This window comes from Acanthopagrus latus, chromosome 9 (genome assembly GCF_904848185.1).
Source record: "Acanthopagrus latus isolate v.2019 chromosome 9, fAcaLat1.1, whole genome shotgun sequence".
NCBI lineage: Eukaryota > Metazoa > Chordata > Actinopteri > Spariformes > Sparidae > Acanthopagrus > Acanthopagrus latus.
The window spans coordinates 12641189-12662532 of record NC_051047.1 but is presented as its reverse complement, the minus strand read 5'-3'; the positions used below and the strand labels follow the sequence as shown (position 1 = coordinate 12662532).

Sequence of the window (21344 nt, the reverse complement as noted above, 5' to 3'; positions counted from 1 at the left end):
CAGCAGATCACTCAGTTGGCTTGAACTTTGGAAATCCCTCTCACGGCTTCCTCCTCGGGCTAACCTATGACACTCTGGCACCAGGGCTGCCCTTCTGTTGCCAGTCCAACCTACAATACATCCTGTCAGCAAGATTATACTGTCTCAAGGGCACTACAGCTGGTGACGTGATCAAATGCGGGAAAAATGGGCTGAGCTCATGGCTCTGTGGTTAAGAGGTGAACTACTCCAAATCAAGAGAGGATGTGCAAGTCCCAAATTATTTTCAGATGTTAGAAAGAAGAGGCCTGCAAACATAAATAATATGAAAAAATACTGCAGCTGGAGTTTTATTGTTAACACTTTTTTTTTTTTTTTATTTTAGGCAGACAACCGATCATGACTCAGTGAAAAAAGAAAAGAAAACCTCATTAATTTCCCCAGGAGAGGAGGGAACACTGGAAGGAACTGCATCAGCACTACTCTCCTCAGGCAAAAACGATGGTTATCCTTGGCAGGGAGATCACCACATCCCTCCACCCAGATGTGTGGTCCTTGGCCACCAAGATGGTCCTCCTCACCAAACACATCCCATGGGGGGAGAGGGTTTTGCCTGAAGAGGCTGAAGTTCTCACAAACGGCAGCTGGTTGCAAGAAGGCAGACTGGAGGGTTGTCATGAGGATAACAGTGGCAGGATGTCGTCCCTCCCACAGCGGAGCGGGTCAAGTACTGGGGTTAAAGGAGCAAAACACTGATGAGTTGTTGCCCTCAGTTCTGCAGGAGAACAGTTGGAGGTGCAACAGGCAGCAAAGACAAAGGTAGCACCAGGGACCAGGCCTGCAGATAGAGATTATTATTTCAGTTCACCCCTGTTTGTTTGTGGGTCTCAGGGAATATCACATGCATCTTGATGGAAAAAATCAGGCATAATTAGGTGGCTGGAATCTATGATTGAGTATAATTTGATGTGGATTCTTGATCTGGTTAACTGAGATTATGGTCCAGCAGCTGTGGGCACTGGGTGATACAGGGTGTTTGTGTTTGATGTAGGCTTCAATTAAATAAATGGGACTGCTGAGGCCTCGGCTGAGGTATGCTCTCTACTGAGAGCAATTTCAGTTTTGTTTGTTTTCATTAGTTATGTTGAGCATTTTCAAAGTAGGATTTTGGGAAGCATGTCATGTTTCTAAGCTATGCTACTTTTTGATGATAGCTGAGCACGAGCAATGTCAATGTCAGCAAATGAATTTCTTTATTTTAATTAAGTGGATGAAAGCAGATTTTTAAACTCAGCAAGTAGTCACACATTAAAAGAAGAATAATAATGATAATGTATAAAATAAAAAAATAAAAATTGGCCCTCTGAATTAAAATCAAATTGACTCATGAATTAAATGTGAAGTTCCCCCCAGCAGTTATGGAGGCCATGATGGGACTTTCAAGGGGCCAAAATGTCTCATTACTGTGTTGCTAAATGTCTCACCAGTATTTGTATTGCATGCGAATGAACACAATTATTTAAATCTTTTCACCCAAGCCTGCTGGTTAAAAGCAAAAGTCACACCCTGTCTTTAACTTGGCTTGAGTAACATCCAAGTGTAAAGCAACTGTGATGACTCCCATTGGTTTGTGTACTACCATTTTTAAGCCTTGAGTTTGGCATTATGGCTGTCAACATCTTAGTTTTATGGAGCCAGAAGTGACTATATTTAGATGTGAGGGTGGTGCTTGGGAGGATATCCTGATTACATTTGACTGAAAACCCAAGGACACGCCATGGTAGGGCCCTGTCAATCACGAAGTAGCCACACCCTAAAGCATACCCACCTTTAATAGGATGATAATTTAAGAAATTAACATCATGCTGTATTGAAAAAGAGTTGATAGAAGTGATTGAGACCATACACTCATGAGGAAACTGTTTACTGAGATAATAAATCAAGTGAGAAGTGGGATCATTCTCTCATAAGCTTACATACAATCATACTTTTTTTTTTTTTGTAAAACCTGTGGAGCCACCCCCTGCTGGAGTATAGGAAGAATGCGGGTTCAATGCTCTATTCTGTTGGCTTCACTTCACAGAACCAGAAGCTCCTTCCATATTTTATGCAGTCAGTGGTAAAATATTTCTATTATATCTTAAAGACAGTTGGTGTACCAGTGTTTGTGTATAAAAATGTGTGTTGTCTGTCAGGCATTAGCCCACTGTACAGTGCAACAAGTCACGCGCGACAGCTGTGATAAACCACCCAAAGTGATGCTGTTGCAGTGTTTTCGCAATGTCTGGATGAGTTTGATTGCTGTGTTTATAAATCCGATGCCTCAAATGGGGCAGTGAAAGCATTTACGAACCTCGTTCCACCAGAGCTTCCCATAAAACACATTACTTTAGTCATCTCGAAGCATGGAGGATATTAAGCTGTGAGATTATTGTGACAAGAACCAAAGAAATCACTAAGGCGGAACATTTTCTATGGATTTAATATAACAAAACACACACATTGCACACATGTTACACGTTACAATACCAAAGGAATGCCTCTGTTCTTGTAGACACATGTTCGTGTCTCCAGTCTTTGCAAATCGCAACATGAAATCTTTTCAGTGTAAAAGCATACATGTGTAACCATTCACATGACACAATGTGCTCTATGTCAGACGATTAAAGGAATACGTTTTTTTTCCTACAACGGACAGAGAGTAAAGTGTATAACTCAATGTGTGTGACATGAAAAAAATGTCGTCTCTTGGTGTCAAGCAGTGGTGCACACAATCACACACACACACACACACACACACACACACACACACACACACACACACACACACACACACACACACACACACACACTTTCCCTCTCTTTCTCTCTCTAAAGTGATGCTATGATGTCTCATGTTATTTGGTCCCTAATAAACACTTGGTTGTTGTACACCACAGCTGCTGCCTCCATAAGAGTAGTGAAGCTATTCACTCGTGCTATTTGGTCATAATAAAAGTCTTAGCCATCTGTGGCCTGTGTGCTGACACAGCAGGATTATTACCACATGGAAATGTGCATTCTTGCCACTATTAGCACTGATGCAAAATATGGTGACAGTCAAGTATATTATGTAATACTTTTCAGGAGAGACAGGAGCTACATCTATCTGCTCCTCTGGCTCAGTAGGCCTGAACGAAGCCTCCGGACAATGTACAGATATACTGTTAAGATTTTCTTGAGAGGAAGTTTGGGAAATAAGTTTGATTTCTTGCTGAGATCTGTGTGAACAGCTTGATGTATGAGAGAGTGTACGGTAAATATGAAGCCAAAGCCAGCATGTTTGACATTCCTGGACTTTTTGATTACGATCAGCTGAGGCAGGCGCTTCAACTGCCTTTTTGAAATTATTTTACACCCACAAGGTTTTTTCAACAGTTAGAACTCATCAGCAGAACGAAAAACTCACAAAACTGAAACGTCTGGTCTAAAAACTGCTCTCAACATAGCCACAAGCTCACAAATTAACAAGCGACAATGCTAATGTTAGCACCTAGATGGCGAGCGGGATGGTGGGAAAAAACTGAATCTGTAGAAGTTATATTAAAGTCACCTATGTATTGATGATGCCAATCAGCTAGCCCCAGCCAGTCCTGTCTCATAATACCACTATGAGCTCAAAGTCTGGATCGCTAACTGCTACCTAGCTCAGCAGTTTGCAGCATGCCTCCCTCCCGTTTGTTTGTGCTAAGTATTCAAAAACTGTTACACATTGCACCTTTAAAGCATGTAGATTAGCTTAGCACAAACGCTCAGATACAAGAGGAAGTCACTGCACCCTGCCAAGAAATGGTCAAACACATTATCATCTATGGTGTTCACACAGATTAAACAAGACATTTTCTATTGATTAATGAGCTTTGGAGGTTCTTGTGGGTGGATATTTTTTGTCGTCAGCAGACAGACTAGCAGTTTCAAGTCTTCATACTGAGCCGAGCTGTCGACTCCGATCGACTCCAAAAAAGTTTATTTCCAAAACAATGAAACACAGAACACACACTTTCTTCTCTCTTTTTTTTTGAAAACTTACAAATGCAAGTTGCTTGAAAGAACTCAAAATTGAGTTATTCGTCTGAAGGGTTCAGCTCATGTGACATGAGGTTATGATCACCAACGAGGCAGCAGGACGACAACACTGAGCCAGTCAGTGGCTCGACGAACACGATGAGGCAGCGCTGCATGAAGGGGAGCACTGAGCAGACATCAGCGTGTGAGGACTTAGAATTACAATATAAAAGAGGCACATGTACAGAATATAAATACAACGTGATACAAAAAGATTAACAATATAACTATGATACTATCAGTATTCAATGCCCGGCAGATTGTGCACACTCACACACACACACACACACAACACACACGCACACAACACACTCCTACACACACAGTACAGGCAATGATGTTACACATTTACTGTCACTGTTTTGGGCTTTACAAATGAGCGACGATATTCATGCGATTTCAGTATCAGTTTCTAACAAAACTGCTTTCTAAGTGCTTTTAAATTCAGTCCATCAAAGCTGAGCCTGTCTTCACGCTTCTCTACATGACTCAAGTAGATTCCTGTAAAAAAAGGATGCTGGATCGGCTTGTGTTCTAATGTCATATGTGAGGCTGAGAGCGGACAGATTCTGATGAAAACAAATCAGCTGAAACGGAAGTTTACATTAGCCATTTAGATTTAGAAACAGTGTTCGAGGAATGTTTCAGATCTGTGGTGGGTTGTCTACAGCTACAGCAGAGTACTCGGCCTCGGACATGTTGGAAGCCTCGATGAGGCGCGCCAAGCCCGTCCTCGTGGAGTATTTAAAGATGAACGCCTTCATGAGGTCGTAGCGGTAGTTTCTGTTGAGGAAGTTGTAGAGGATGGGGTTGAAACAGCAGTGAAGCAGGGACAGACACTGGGTGAGTTGTAAGGCCACGTAGATGAAATTCTCAAGGCCGCAGGTCTGCGGCACCACACCCAGCTGAATCAGGGAATCAGCGAAGAGGACGGCGTGATAGGGCCCCCAGCAGCCTAGAAACACCACGATGTAGGCCAGGATCACCCTGCGGCTCACGTGGCGCTCCTGCTCCACTGCAGATGATGATGAAGAGGAAGAGGAGCGCTTGAAAGCCCTGGCGAGCAGAGCGTAGAACACTGCAATGACGGGGAAGGGGAGAACAAAGCCCAGCAGGATGAAGCTCAGCTGCATTCCCCCCACCCAGTCACTGTGGTTCTCCCCCGGGTACACCGGCCTGCACAGCATTACGTCCCCGTGTGTCGACTTCACAGCACGCAGGAAGTAGGTATCAGGAAGGGAGGCGACCAGAGCAAGAAGCCACACCCCTACGCACGCTCCGCGACGGATCAACTTCCTGCGCGCGCCTCCCTCGCTGTCCCTTTGCCTTGTCACGCTGAGGTAGCGGTCCACGCTCATGCAGGCCAGGAAGAAGATGCTGCCAAAGAGGTTGACGGAGAAGAGCCAGTGCGTGAGCTTGCACGCCACCTCGCCGAAGGGCCAGTGGCCGTGCTGGGCCAGCGAGCTCACCCACACGGGCAGGGTGACGCACATGCACAGGTCTGCGACCGCCAGGTGGGCGATGTACATGTGCGTCTCGTGGCGAGGGGTGGAGTCTCTCTGAGCGCGGATGTTCACCCAGAGGACCAGAGCGTTGGCAGCCAACCCAACAATGAAGATGAAGGTGTAGAGGATGCACATGGAGTAGAGCAGGGCGCTGCGGTTGAACGCCATGTCACACACCACCGCTTCCACACTCGATATGTTGCTGAAGGCTTTGGAGATGTTGGGGTCTCCAAACCACTGCAGCAGGTCATCCAGATCGCTGGGGCTCAGACTCATTTTTCAGCCTTGGGAGAAGACGCACAGCACTTCTGACTGGGACAGATCCTGGAAAAACAAGACATTAAATCATCAGTCCTCGCAGCGTACATCTATCCAGATAAAGACCCCAATGCGTCACGTTCTGGTCCCATATTTAAGAAGCAATTTTCTGTGACATAAAGCAAGGTTTATTTTACCCATGTGGACCCAAACTGCATGAGCTAATAAAACATAAAGCCGCTTGCGGTGTGCCACCGGATCCTGAAGAATCTTAATGTGGTTAAGTTGTTAAAACACTGCTTTCATGAGTTTTGATAGAGGCTCTCTGTTGCCATGTCACAGACGTAAGGGGCTCTCTGTGATTGATGTGCAGTCGAGGGGGGACGGTACAATAAATGTTTACATTAGCTCCACTAGCACAGAGCGCAGATTAGACATAAGGAAATGGGATCGCGAAGTCCAAACAGGGTGTATTTCCGGAACGTTCCGGGCATTCCAAGATAAAGCATTTGGGCAGGGTGGGAAACCTGATGCCATTTTGAAGAATGTTTACTCTGACATCAAAATCCCCATGTTTTCTCTTCTGCTCCTGAAGGAGAGGGTGAGAGAGGAGCTGTCACCACCCCATGATCAAGGAAAAAGCTGCTCAAGACTGCGAATACGTCATTTTCACAACATCTGAATCTTATAACAGGGGAACACATGCTCACAATTTCAAATACGGGCCGCATTAAGGTTCTGAGTAAGGTGACTGCAGCAATATGGAAGATCACAGAGGCGGTAGTCTAGAGCAGCTTTGCATGCCAATAACCCGGCCTGTGATGTCTCTCTCAGCTCCCCTGACTGGCAGCCTGCCGCAGCGTGAGAGATCAGAGGTGAGAGGTAATAGATCAAAACCAGAACACGCACGGCTTAAACCCGCCGTGCCTCGCACCCCCATCCCCATCCCCCACTCCACCGACTCGTACGCCCACAGAGTGAATTGTGCGCAGGGATCAGCGGGAGGCTTGACGCCTGCGAGATGGTCCGAGCGAGGTTAAAAAGAGGGTCACTGACCACTGGGTGACACAGCACGGCGGAAAGCAGTGAAATGTGACCGCGTCAGACATCTGTCTGTCTGTGTGTGTGGGAGAGTCGTGCTGCACACGGGATAATTGGCACAGAGTCACAGAGGAGGATGAAAGAAGAGGCCAAAGTGAAAATAAGTATACACAAGGACACCTGGAATGTATTAGGATGTGCAGCTGTCTGGTGTGCCGTAGGTCTGTCTTTGTTATCTGTCCTTAGTTAGCTTGTGTGTTTCCACTTTTTTACTGTTTAATACTTCTGCTCCACCACATTTCAGCTCCATTTCCATTTCTTTTTTAAGCATTCTCTCAGCCTTTACTTGACAGCACAGCTTAACAGAGACAGGAAACAGGATGGGGGGTGATACGCAGCAAAGGGCCACTTACTGGGTTTGAACCCTGGGCCACTGTGGCAAGGACACAGCCTCTGTACATGTGGCACAGGCTCCAGCTCTAAACTGCATGTTAAAGCTCCGTATTTCAAATATACAAAACATATGATCAGCATGTTACATATTAAAATGCTTAACAGTATGCAAAGTACGCTCCTCCTACACCAGCTGTGACATTAATGCTACTTACATGTTAGTGCACCAGTGATAATAATGAAATAATCTAACAGATAATAATGTAACATGTGGAAGGGGTTTACTAGATTATTGTGGGAAATGCTGGAAATTATTGATTATGCAAATACAAGATTTATGGCTATTTAAATCTCTTGATTAGTCAAAAACACATTTGGTATAGCAATTCATAAAAGTAATAGATCTTAATAATATGGACAGAATGTAACATTTAGTGATGTACTATACACTGTGTAACTTTCTGCAGAAAGATAGTTAAGTCTCTTTCGATTCATCCATTACTGTAGCCACTTATCCTTCGTAGGGATGCGGGGAGCTGGAGTGGATCCAAGCTATACAAGGTACACCAGCCTCATGCCCAGACAGTCAAGGACCAATCAAAATCAAATACCAAGTTGGGTGTTCAGACCTGAACCATTAACCCAAAGCGTATTTGACAACCTGGGGGTGAAACTCATCAATCAACCATCTTTCTCCAGAATTACTTCAAAGTTACTTAGTGTTGCTTTAAGTACAATTTATTTATTGTCTTTCCTCCATTACTTATTATTTTCTAACATTAGTTTCTACTGACAGATTGCATGCTGCATCAGAGTCAAAGAGGCGCATTTTTAAATTAATGTATTTTATCAGCAGTCCAATAACAATCAGTGATTCCAATCATTGAAGTGCTTGGTATCAGACGCGATAATCAGCAAGGTCGATGAATAGTGGACCCATAGCATACAGTATAAACATACACATGTATGTATCTGAATGTGTAATTTAAATACTGTAAGACTTCTACTCAAGCATTACTTGAATGAGTGACTTTCTTTTTTTCCCCAAAGTAACATTTAACACTATCTCTTTGCTTTAAGTATTACTGTTGGATACTTTACTCATCGCTGCTTTGGTTCTTGGACTGCTGCCTCGGATAAAGCACTTTGGGAGAAAAGTCAAAGTCCTGACGTTTAGTTATTTTACTTTCAGTTATTTTTAAACGCTGGAGAGTGCTAGTCATTCTAACAGTGGAGGGATTTTCTATGCAGAGATAATCCCTCACAATGATCTCTGTCTAATTCCCTCATATTATATGGAAACTACCTGGAGGTGCCAGGTAGCCCCACAGGCTTCAAGCTAATTAACCTTTTAACACCCACACCATCAGATAACAGAGGCAGCACACGAAGCAAGCCACCTCTCTCTCTCTCTCTCTCTCTCTCTCTCTCTCTCTCTCTCTCTCTCTCTCTCTCGGTGTGTGTGTGTGTGTCCGTGTGTGTGTCCGTGTGTGTGCGTGGGTGTGTTTCTGGCCTTTCTCCCCCGCGAGCATCCAGTTACAAATTAGCCGAAAACGCCTTTTGTTACTCAATACACACAATATAAAAGCGATTGAAGGCTATTTTCATGTGCTAATGCAGCCGGGAAGAATAGTGCAGGTGCAGCATGCTGCTCAGAAGTTTCTCCTGTCACTCTATTTACATGCTTCAGTGTGGGAGAAACTCTTTTCAAGACAGCTTTCCGCACAGATAAAAGTGTTTGTAAAGAAGGGAGAAAAAAAAAGAGTTTTGCCTTGTGCGTCATTACGCACGAAAAGTACCGAATCCATGAAAGGACACAGACTCCTGCTGACGGCAGACACATACAATGTCACATTGTTGTCATTGTTGATGTGTATCAGCTCAGGCTGGAAACAAACTCCTCTTATCAGATGTCAGCTTGGCACACAGTAGCCTGACTCCGTGTTTCAACCGGGAGGCAGATAAACGGCGCACAGACGCGCTGAGAAGATGGAGAAGTAAATACAAACGCGAAAATTGCATTGACATATTTCCATAGGGTCTTTCTTTTTTTAAAAAAAAAAATAATATATATATATATATATTCATGAAATAATTTTGTCCTCGTTTGGTGTCCATAATTCCAGTTAATAAAATCGTTAAATACCTTTAAACCAGTTAGTTCATATCAATGCAGGACTATTTGCGCGCGCATTAAACCAACGTTGGAGCTTCAAGTGTTGTTTAAAAGCCGTCCACTACCTGTACACACGCTCCGTGTGAGCTCAGTCAATCAGCTTACCTGTTTTTAATAATTCCTCCTCCCTCCGCTGAAGTCTCGTCTTTTAAAAGAGCGGATCGGTTTTACGCTCAGTTTTGCCGCTGAAAGATAACTCGGGCTCCTCTGCAGGGAAGGGAACTTGTGTGCGCTACCCTCCACCTCCTTCAATGAATCTGAGCCTGTTCCCTGTTCTACACTTGCTGATACTCTGAAGAGCTACGCCTCCAAGGCTGGTCCTAACAGCTATGCGTATTGACATGGCATCGCCTCAGGCGCTCAGTAAACACCAGCCAGCTCGCCGGTTTCGGCCAAGAGGAGGTGAAGAAGAAGAAGGGGGAAAAAAAAAAAAAAGCACGCGGAATTTCCTGCTTGAGACGCATCAGATAAAATACACAACACATTTTCACAGTACTGAACGTTAGATGTGTTGCTTCATGCACGTTTTTTATACGACACACAGGCCTATACGTGTCTATAAGATGGCATGCACTGCACCTTAAATATAGGAGGTCTATGTAATCATTATCATTATGTTATACAGGGCGTCTGACGTGGAGTTTGAACTTTTATTATGTGTAAGAAAAAGTACATCTTGGCTTTTTTAAATGACCCAGTTCAGATGCTGTACATGATAAAAATGTCTGGCAACATTCAACAAGTTTGTTTTTTAATCTGGCGTACAGGTCTACACGCGGCCATATTTTATCATTCTCTAAAGTATGTACGGAATCATATTCTGTACTAGTACTATCATGATGATTTTTGTCAGGAAAGTGAGATCTCATATGCAACACTTTTGTAAAACCCCATGGAAACTGAAGCAGTTGTACATTTCTAATGCTGCGTGTTTTCATTCTGCATGCATTTTTGTTGTAGTTGTTGCTGTTTAGTTGTTGGACTGCTATATTTTTGCCAATAACAAATAGTTCATACAACATTTAAAGGTGCAACACATGAGAAGTGGCCACCTTGAATTAACACTCCCAAACGAACAGGGGCAGCGTTTCACCAGATTTACTCCCAACTGCTGCTGCCTGTTTGCCTGTTGGCTCAGTCAGCCGTGCAGCTAGCTGGACTACCAGGGGGAGTGTTGGTGCTCACAGTGTTAGCACAGGAGCTTTGGACAGCTGGGAGAAAGATGGTTTCAGGCCCAGGGCTAGCATGTTGGCATGCTAACTTCAAACGTCAACACGACACTTGGACGTCTCTCACATGACATCAGCACAGTTGTGACTTTTAGTTAAAACCACAGTTTTTTTTTTTACATTGCACCTTTATTTTTAAACCGCATGCAGGTATATGTTGTTCTATCTTCCTCAGTCATGTCAATCCTGTAAAGTGTGACTAAATAATTTACATTATATAGCCTGATATTATATACTATATTATCAATGTACAAGGCATATAGATTGATGCATGGCTGCCCATAGTGGGGCTCATGGGAGAAAGCTGGCCTGACATTAAGGACAGTTTGGTCCACCAGACATTTTGAGCTAAAAATATAATAATTAAATTAAAATGCTGTTATGCTCTTTCATATTTTTAGGGTAGTCTTTGGGCAGAGCTCACAGGAACACAGCAAGTGGAGGGAACTCTGTGGAACTTCTGTGTTGCGCTGTAGGCAGGTTATTAGTTTACGTTAGTGAACTCCATTTCTAAACTGACCTTAGCTACTGCTGATATCTGTTAGCGGAGCAGAGAGAAGCACTGAGACGAGGCACTCCAGAGTGTTCATAAAGTTGAAGACAATCCGACATGTTAACTGCTTCCATGAGCCCCTTTAATAAAGTGATACTACAGGAGCTTACTTTTGGCATTTGAACTAGCATTTAGTTTCAGTTTTGGCCCTCCAAAGGAAAATGTTTGAGCACGCCTGATTTAATGTATGAAATCAGTAGAAAGTGGGCTGTAAAGCAGATTTTACAAATTCAAGTCGCTACATACAACATACTACATACAACCTAATCTCATAGCTTTTAAACATTGCACTAGATTTGTCTCATCATTTAGTGACTGCTATGCAAAAAACGTTGTAACCACAGTATGTTGTGTACAGTGGAACTCTGACCTATAGTAAACATACTGCACGATACACATTAACCACATGAAACCGTGTTACAGGGGAACCTCCTTGTCCTCCCTGCAGAGCCCCGCCCCGGTTACCTAAATATGAAACCAGAGCTGCAGACAGTCGGTAAACCACATCTGTCTCCTGTTTCCACCCAAAACCCACAAACAGGTTAAACCCAACATCCAGCCCCAGAGAGGTAACTGAAAACGCCCTCCAAGTAACGAACAAAAAAAAAAACGGAAATCATGTTCAAGATTGAATTTTAATCGGATGCCAGTTTCTGTTATTCAGCATCAGGTGCAAAGGGGTTGATTTTGTTTTGTGTGTGTTAATACAATGCTCGTCCTGAAACTATTAACAGAAGCGTCAGCTGCGGGAGACCTTATCGTTTCATTGTTGTTTGAGTCTCATTCAGACTCATTTCAGTCACATCCTTTGGAAGTAGCACAAAGCCGTGTGGGAGGCTCATGTGTTTACTGAGAGCCGCTGAAAGCTCACCTGCAACTCTGGTGGCCTCGCAGCTGCTCCCACCGAGGCAATTAACCCCACAAGTCCAACGCCGGGACGGAGTCGCGGAGAAGGAACGGTGGGATTTTTAAGCGTATGCACATTAATGATGTTTGAATTTTTCAAATGGTGATAACTTTCTTTGAAATGGCTCATGAGTGAAAGTAGTTTCTTTTGAAGTCGGGCCCAATGATTGAAGTATTGATATGACCTGGTGCAGTGTGACCTGCATGTTTTCTCAGGAAAAAGATATCGTTTACCCGCGCAGGTCACCCCACCGAAGTTTATTATGACTGTATGGCCTGTATTCAGTGATGAAATGCAGCCAGCAGGCTACTCTGACCTCATTAAAGAGCGGAGAAGTGAAGTGGGTTTCAATGAGGCTTTAAAGAAAAGCTCCCACTACGCACGCACACCCATTGTCCTCCATATCAGGAGCATCAGGGGGGATTTGTAAGCCTCTCTGATAAGCATCCGTAGTTCTGCAGACCGCTGCCAACCTCTGTTCTGGAGTCCTCATTCACAGGGAGGCTGGACTGGGAACAGCAGGGGTGTTTGCGTGTGTTCGAAGTGTTTGGGTGAGAAAAAGCCATCCAGCTTTCCCAAACCTTTTGCAAGAGGAACATTTCCTGTTAAGAATCTAGTTAGAATAGGATGGAAAAGATGACTTAAAGATGCATTTTAAGTGATGCAATGGCTCATCAGCAAACACAAACATGCCGCAGTGAGGAAACAGCAAGTAGATTTTAATGCATATAGCAAAATTCATTAAATTACTGTTTGCATGCATTTTTTCAAAGTTAGTTTTTCAATAAAACACGCTGCAAGGAATTTTGTACTGGTTATGAAATAGTCTCATACGCTCTCATGCAGTTTTGGGAAGAAATTTCAATCAGAAGACAAAGATCTTCATTTACAGCTTTTGTTATGCCTACACACTTATCAAATAAACGGTCTTTGTTTTCAAGACTGAATAAACTGTATAAACAAACTGACCTTAAAGGACGACACAGTTTCATACTGTTTAACTTTGTTTATATTTGTTGGACCCTGCCACCTGTCTAGCTTCAAACAGTGATCTGGGGACTTTATTTTCCTCTGAGAACAGCTTGTTTATTCACTTATGAAAAAAATGATATGAGATTGTATTATTACCTCATTGGTATTGTAATCATTAAAATTCTGAGCTCAAATTTCTTGTCTAAAGCTGCGTAGTGCCCCTTTAATACTGATGCCTCAGTAGGATATACATAAGTAAACAAGACCTTCAGCAAGAAGATTTGTTGCCATGTTGACATACCGTGTTTGTCCACAGGAGCCAGGTGAATAAAAAAGAGAGACAGTCCGCTGTAGGTGCTTTAATGTCATGTTACAGTCTTTATCTAACCGAGCTGAAGATCCAGATATAAACCTCAGAGGTCGGTGGAGACCAAAAGCAGAGCTAAAAGAGAGTGAATATTGGACTTATATAAGAACATGACTCCTAATGACTGCTGATGTTGCTGCATCCCCACTAGATGTCTAAATAAGCTAACTGCTAATAATTTCGCCACATCAACCTAAACAGCTTGAGCTTTGCAACACAAGTACAAAAACATCACATTCTGTTTGTAATTTTAATGAAGTCACTAACAGTAATTTCGTTATTCTACTACTTGTACGTCTGTTTATGATATAATACGGCACATAATGCGTGCCTGCAAGTTCTGGGAGAAGGTTCTCTCCTTGTAAATCCCTCTAAGACATATTTGTTATTCGACCTGACCTGACTTGACCCAGCACAAGTTTTGAAGAAGACAACCTTGCGGGGACGCAGAGTTCTACTGTATTTGTGTGTTCATGCTCAAAACAGCATCCAGGGTTTTGTTTATCCACTCAAGTGTTCGCCTTTTTTCAGAGTGCATGTACACAGTATGGCTTCTTTCAGCTACTCCTCAGGCGTTCTGGTTACGGTCTAGTTCATCGTACATGGTTTCACAAACAGGATAAACAGATCAAGAGATTGGGAGGATGGAAAAGGGTAGGAGACTGCAGGAGGGAAACAGGGTGGCGGTGACGTAGAAGTTCGAGGAGGAGGATGGTGGATGAGGGAGTGTGGGAGAAAAAAGTTGAGGAAAACAGAGGAAGAAAGATTGAGAGAGTTATTGCTAATGACTGCTGTTTCTATTGTCGTCTGGCCCTGCGTCGCAGCGGGGGGTCTGACAGACACAGTCTATTTTCGTGCAAATCCCCTTTCAGAGGGTCCCTCTCAAGCTCACTCTCGACCGCATCTTTACCGTCAACAGTCGACCTCCCTCGCGCTCTGAGGCTCCCTCTTGCATTTCTCCCCTCCCTCACATTCCTGCTCTCCTAACCTCACTCATCTTTTTCGCTTAATTACTTATTCATTTACAATTATCTTTCAGCAGCAGAAGGGCCCGTGTGAGTGAAGCTGAATGCGGCGTTCACAGGGAGGGGATGGAGCTCGTGAAGGAGTGTGTGTGTGTGTGATCGTGAGGAAGGAAAAGACCTTTTTGAAATTCAAAGGACAAAAGATTGGCAGCTATTTTGTTCAATTGGACTTTGTCTTGGGTTTTCACAGCCAGCGTTTTGTCAGCGGTGATATTCTGCGAGCTCGTGATGAGGTGATCTTTTGTGTTTTTTCAGGGATGTGTCCGTGCAGGTGCGTGTTTGGCAGGAAGGCTGCGTCCCTGGCGGGAAATGTAGCAATCAAGGCATTCCTCGCATTGACAGAGCATCCCTCACACCAGCACATGAATAGGCCGGTGAAACCTGAGAACTGCTCGAATGTCAAACATGCAAAGAGATGAGAAAATACACAGAGGCCTTGTGTTATGTATGCAGGCATGTGAAATAAATTATTTACCAAACCGGATTTTTTTGCAAGCCACTCGACGACAGCAGAAACAAGCTGCTGATATGGTGAATTTATTGGCAAACACTGTCATATTTATACACAGAGCAACATTAGCATTCATTGGGAGTTGGGTTTCTCCTGGCGGAAACAATCCAACTCTTGAGCTGCTAATTGCTGTACTATGTGTATTAGCTTGTTGCTATCATACCATGTTTGCCATTTATTCTTGGCAGGTATGCAGTGGGCTTTTTAGACCTTTTACACTGAAAACAAATGCTGCCTGTGGCCAGGATCAGCGCTGATGACAGCATCGAGAGTGAACCGAAACTGCAAAGGTACAGGCTGTAAAACCAACAATGAGCTGAAAGGCTCTGAAGCGGGAAGCTGCGGAGTCAGAAGAATACACTCTGTGGGTCCATCACTACGTGCAACACCTTTCATGTACATGTGATCATTTGATGCATCGCTACAAAAGAGTTGACAGCCAAGCTAGTGGTACTGTGAGGCTGTGCTTGAGCTACATGTTAACATCAGCATGCTAACATCAGCATGCTAACATCAGCATGCTAACATCAGCATGCTAACATCAGCATGCTAACGATTATGTTAGCATGTTGATAGGCAGGTTATTACATTTACCATGTGTGTTGGTTCAGCGTGTTAGCATGCTAACATTTGCTCTAATTTGCACTAAATACAAAGTAAAGCTGAGCTCATTAGTTTTGCACAGACAAAATTACCTCTAGATCAGATGGTGGCACTTTAAATGTTGCACTGTTTTTTTATATCTGAACTAAGCTTTGCAAGTGTAAAGGTAGAATATCGACTGTCAATCCTTTGACCACCACTCATGATCAGTGCATCATTCATGACACACCTAAAATCTCTGCCACGCTGTCCTGATGTGCAGAATCAAACCAAGCCAGGCCGAGCCAGCACATGTGTACGGGAAAGCCCCATTTCTCTCCGTCTTTTTCGGTGACCTCATTGAATCTGTCAGTGCCTTCAAGCTTAGCTGTTGACCATGACCGGCTGTGGCTCATACAGTCCATTGACTTTGTCTATCATCTCAGCACGCAGCAGTAACTCAAACAAAGTCCAAGTTCTGCTTTTCCCCAAGTCTTACAGGTTCCTTTCCAACCCCCGACCCCCACCCTTTTGGCACTCTTGCACACACACACACACACACACACACACACACACACACACACACACACACACACACATCATGTTCATTACTATGAGCCAGGTCATAGGGATCATGCAGATGATGGGGATAAGCTTGAAGAGAAGTCTTGCTCTGGGGGACAGCGAGTGTCCACTATGGATTAGTGAATGACAGAATCTGTCCACGGGCTGCATGAGAAGGTGTCCGTCTCACTGTCCTCCCTGGGGGCTGTAGCTCTAGTCTAGTAATCCTATCTTCACAATCCCGATGTACGCTGATGACACAGGGTTCACAGATGAGGTGGCTAACTTTCACCCCTATTGTCCTGTCACGCCAAATGAAAAATGGACTATCAGCTCCTGCTGGAATGCGCTGGTGTTTTGGAGACGCCTGCAGCGATAGCTTCAGCGGCTACATTACGTGTAGGTATTGGCTTGCTCGCTTGTGGCTGTGCACCGGAGCCTCAGTGATGACGTTCTGTCACCGGGATCGAGTTCATGGTTTTACACGAGTTTGAAGCTTTTTAAGTTGCATCGGTGGTAAACAGGTCACTCCAACATCAACAAAGTGAAGCCCAATTGCAAACAAGAAATGTCATGTTTTATAGGAGCGTGTGCACGGAGGGAAAACCAAACAGTGCAGAGTTTATTGGATGTAAACACACCTCCGACGCACTTAAACGAGAACTGATGTAGATAAACATGTGAGCGGAGTGAAGTCTGACTGGCTTTAATGGAAAAAGATCTAAATGGCGATACACTGTAAATATCATTGACCCTGTGGCGCAAAATTATTGATAAAAATCAGCAAGTCACCTCGAGCCCTTTTGTTTTGCTGTCCCAGGTGGTTCCCATTCGCGGTCTCCCCACCGATCACATGCACACGAGTGAACGCGGCGCCGCGGGGGGATTACGGTCAGGATGTGGCAACCCAGACTGCATCTGGAGTTGAGCCCTGCACGCCTGGAGCTCCTAGCGAGGGGCACTAGCACTGCCATTCATCTAGTCTGAGCTTCACTTCCATCTATTACATACAGATGACAACATATGAGGCCATTTGTAGCCATTCATTGTTTATACCGATGTGTGACAGTGGGAGAAACACCCGAGGGAGACGCACGGAACAAAAGCCAGAGAGAAGATTGAATCAGAGATTGAACGGAAGGGAGAGTCAGCGTCGGAGCCAGGATGTTCACCATGTGTCTGCTTCTCCCGTCACTGGTGGAGATAGTAGAGATCTGCTTCTCATTACGGTATCGAGAGGGATTTAGAGAGGAGCGTAGTGGCTGACTGCAGTCTTAACCCTGTCACTGTGACGCTCCAAACCACCAAAAGCCCTCCCCGAACCTCCCAGCCATGCTCAAACCTCGACTCGTAAATACAAAACAGCTTTCCAGCCTCACGTCAGCCTCCCCAGTACCAGGCACTCCATACATCAGAGCCTGAGCGGAGGCCAATAGCCTGATGTCCATCCATTCATCAAAACCGCAATGGCAGGCCTTCCGTGTAAGCGTTTCAAAGCCGCACAGCGCAGGCCCGCCTGCTGCCAGGTCGATCCCAGCGAAGCGCACGTCAGTAGCCTGATTTGTGAAAGTGTTTGTTTATGTGTGGTAAAATACAGTCAGCTCCCCGGAGGAGTACGCCTCCAGTGAGCGTTCAAATCCCTAATGAGCAAAAGATGTGTGAAAAAGTCCCATTGTGGTAAAAGTTTCCTGTGTATTTTCGCACTGGTGAGAGGAGAGGACAGAACACAAAAGAAGGATGGAGATGAGGATGAAAAGCAGCGAGGCATGAAAGACACATCCTGCACGAGTTCATGAAAAGAGGAAGGAGGCAGGGGTTGTTATTATTTTTTCACCCGTGTTTTTCTCTTCCCTTATTGGGACCTCGTAAAGAGCCACTTGGCTCTATTTGCAGCCGTGTTCCTCCACAGCTGTCGTAGTCCATCCTTTTTTAATCATTTTTTTTTCTCACCAGCTGTTCAGGCTGTGATCACAAGCGTTAGGCCCTCAGAGACTTATCTTTGATGCGCACACACACACACACACACACACACAGAGGCATTTTCAGACTCATGCGTGTACGTCAAGCCTCAAATTTTTGAGAAAATTAAGCCATAAAAATACTTTATCTCCTGTCACGGCAAAGGCAAAACAACCTGAAATATTTTGGCCTCAGGTATGCAGTCCATGTACAAGTACGTTATTCCCTGAGGTAAATCTAGTTTAATAATGTTGAATGCTTGAGAGAGGCAAACATGAAGAAGTGTTTTCTTGCTCACAATCTCATATTTTCTTTTCTTTTTAACGATGAGAACTTCACCGAGAAACTCGATTTGAGAGGCTACTGTGATGTGTGCTTTGAGGGATGATTGTGCTCAGATGTCAGAGTGAATTCCTCACTTTCCAAATCACAGGGAAACACACAATGGACACTCTGTGATGTGAAGGTAAAGGGGTCAGTTTGAACTTTGAGGAAAGTATAAAAGGAAACGCCAGTGAGGTTCTTCATTAAAAACCTTTCCTGCTGCCAATCTTAATTCAGCTACCCTGAGCTGCGTCTCACTTTCCTCACGAGTGTGCACATATGGACTCACTCACACACACACACACACATATACACACAGGCCAAGTTCAATAAGCTATGGTTTCTGTTGAGCTGTAATTGATTAGCTTTTAATGCAGCCACTGAAAGAGTGAGAGGGTGGATGATAGAAATAATTTGCCTCACTTCTTAGCCAACCTCATCTCTCTCTCTCTCTCTCCCCCTCTTTCTGGCTCCCTCGCCCACCCCACCCAGTCTGTTTTGGGTCACAGCATTTGATGGCTGGCCTGTTGTTAACCCTATGACATCTGGTGCAAACACAGGGACCCATTTACAGGCTAATCAAAACACCCGAAAGTCAACGAAGAACAACCAATCAGGAGTGGCTCAGCGCTGCCTTCTCAGGTCTATCGCTCGAATCTCGCCTCAGGTCGAGGGAGCCGTGTCTTTATGTAAATGTATTATATTTACATTTTATTACAGTTCCGGGAGGTGATCGCGGCCACTTCCATGCTCGTATGGAAATTATTAAGCAACCCACTAACAGCTGTTTAGCTTAGCTTTGCATAAGCAGAGGGAAACAGCTAGCCAAAAATTCCGTCCAATGGTGATAAAGTCCACCTACCAGCAGCTCTTTATTCCGTGCAAGCTGTTGCCAGGCAACCAATGGAGAATCCAGGAAGTTACTTTGCCTGAAGAAAAGATGGCGCAGCGCCCAACCCCCCCATGAAACCACAACATGTTGTTTTCAGAATAAGCAATTGATTTACGACATGTTAATAAGTGAGGAGCTTTTGAGGTGCTGGTAGGAGGATTTTGTCAGTGCAGGTCCAGTTTTTCCAAGAGCATTATATACATTTATGAGAGGCAGCCCATTTCTGCTAACCAAAAACGTCTGAGGTGGACATTTGTATCAAACACGGTGTATCACGTTCACATTATGCTCATTTGACACCTTTCACATCGGGAGGTGCTGGGGAACGTGGAGATGTTATTACAAGCCAAACGGCCAACGGCAGTTCAAGTCACACCAGTGGATATTTTTTGGGACATTTCCAGCTATTTTCATGTCGTCAAAACCGGGTGTTTTTAAGGAGACCAGTGGACATTTCCAGCTGTTCAAGCAGCAACCAATACAAGCTATTTTTCAGGAGAAGTCCAACCATCTCAATCTGTGATCGTGGCGTCCAGGAGGGTTATTCTAAACTAAACCATGGTGTTTTTCTAACCCTGACCAAGTGGTTTACGCACATAGCAGATAACAGTGGTGTGACAAGAGAGAAATTCAACCAAAACAAACATAAGATTGCAACACTAAGAAATGTTCAACTTTAACTTATCTTATTTTGCAGAAATGTCCTCAGCAAACATTTTTTCTGTCACTTGGGTTGAGAGCAGCGGTTACCTTCTTGGAGCAACTCAGCTTTAAAGTCTGACTATCCGCTCCAGGCAATAAAACAACAGACATGATGTGAGTGAAAAAAAACTTTATCTGAATATTTGTTAATAGTGTCATCCTACTAGCCATTACGTCTGTTTTATGCAACCCCGCTCTCTTTTGGCTACGTGATGTGATCAGTGTAGGCAGATCAAAATGGAGCGTACATACAGGTCATTTGTCAGGTTATCGGAGATAGTTGTGATCTAGATTTTGTGATGATCTGTGGTGGCCGTGTTGCATCCTGCAGTCTCACCAACCCAATCACCAGAATGTCGAATCATCCATCAACAAATCATCTTTGTTTCTTTATGTGCTGATGATCTGGTTAGGTTTAGACACACAATCCTGTTGGTCAGGGTTCAGGAGAAGTTCAAGTTTTGGCTTATTTGATTCCGTTGCCACAAATATGTTTGGAAATGTTCCCAACATTTTTGTAAAAATAGCCAGTTCTGTCCACACTATCATGGCAGGAAGATGTCCTGACCTCTGGTTTGAAAATATCCAAAATATGTTTTGGTGCTTGAAAATGTTAAAACGCTGCCTCGAACTGTGGTGCCTCACTCGGCCACAGTGCTTCACCCCATACACCTCCTGGCATTCCTCCATGTCACTTGAAGGTGATATGACACATATTGTACAAATGCTAATATGATATTTATTCTGTGCTCATATTAGGAATACAGAAAGATCAGTGTTGCTGCAACAGTAACAGCCGTCTGTCTGAAATTACCAGAACTCTCCGCAAGAAAACAAATCATTGTTTTTCCTGAAATGTCAAACTATTCCTTCAACACAATCCTGTTTCACTGTTAATAAAAAAGCTCCATGTGCTCAGTGTGTTTGGTGTAATACTTGGTTGGTAGTCAGGTCCACTCAACCTTCAGTATCAATTTGAACACTGAATCGCTAGTTCTTTTAATTTCATTGCCTCTGTATTATTGGAGCTGTCAGTGACGCCGGGCCGCTTTTCCGGAGACTCTTGTCCCATGCCTGCTATAAGACGGTGCCCACTTCCTCCCATTGATGCAGCCAAAAATGGCCTTCCCCGCAGCCAGGGTGGGAGACCTAAGATTGACAATGGGAGAGCAGGATAGACAGCAGATCACAGACTGCGGCGTAAGCCTTACAAACATAAACACTCAGTGACCCCCAAAACCCTGCGATTCTAACTCAAACACTATGGGTTTTCTGTCTGGGACAATGATGGGTACAGAAAA

At 44.1% G+C, this 21344-nt stretch overlaps 1 protein-coding gene across 1 annotated transcript; it reads right to left on the bottom strand.

The window, feature by feature from the left end:
• Positions 1 to 2443: 2443 nt before the first annotated feature.
• Positions 2444 to 9758, bottom strand: LOC119026430 (atypical chemokine receptor 3-like). The gene is made up of 2 exons (XM_037110821.1): positions 9562 to 9758; positions 2444 to 5912 (listed from the first exon to the last, which is right to left on the bottom strand). The coding sequence occupies exon 2, from the start codon at positions 5862 to 5864 to the stop codon at positions 4728 to 4730; it is 1137 nt and encodes a 378-aa protein (XP_036966716.1). The 5' UTR covers positions 5865 to 5912; positions 9562 to 9758; the 3' UTR covers positions 2444 to 4727.
• Between the last annotated feature and the right edge of the window lie 11586 nt (positions 9759 to 21344).

Bases quoted from the DNA above. Each gene is read 5' to 3' on its own strand.
- LOC119026430 (XM_037110821.1), bottom strand. From the start codon at position 5,864: ATGAGTCTGAGCCCCAGCGATCTGGATGACCTGCTGCAGTGGTTTGGA.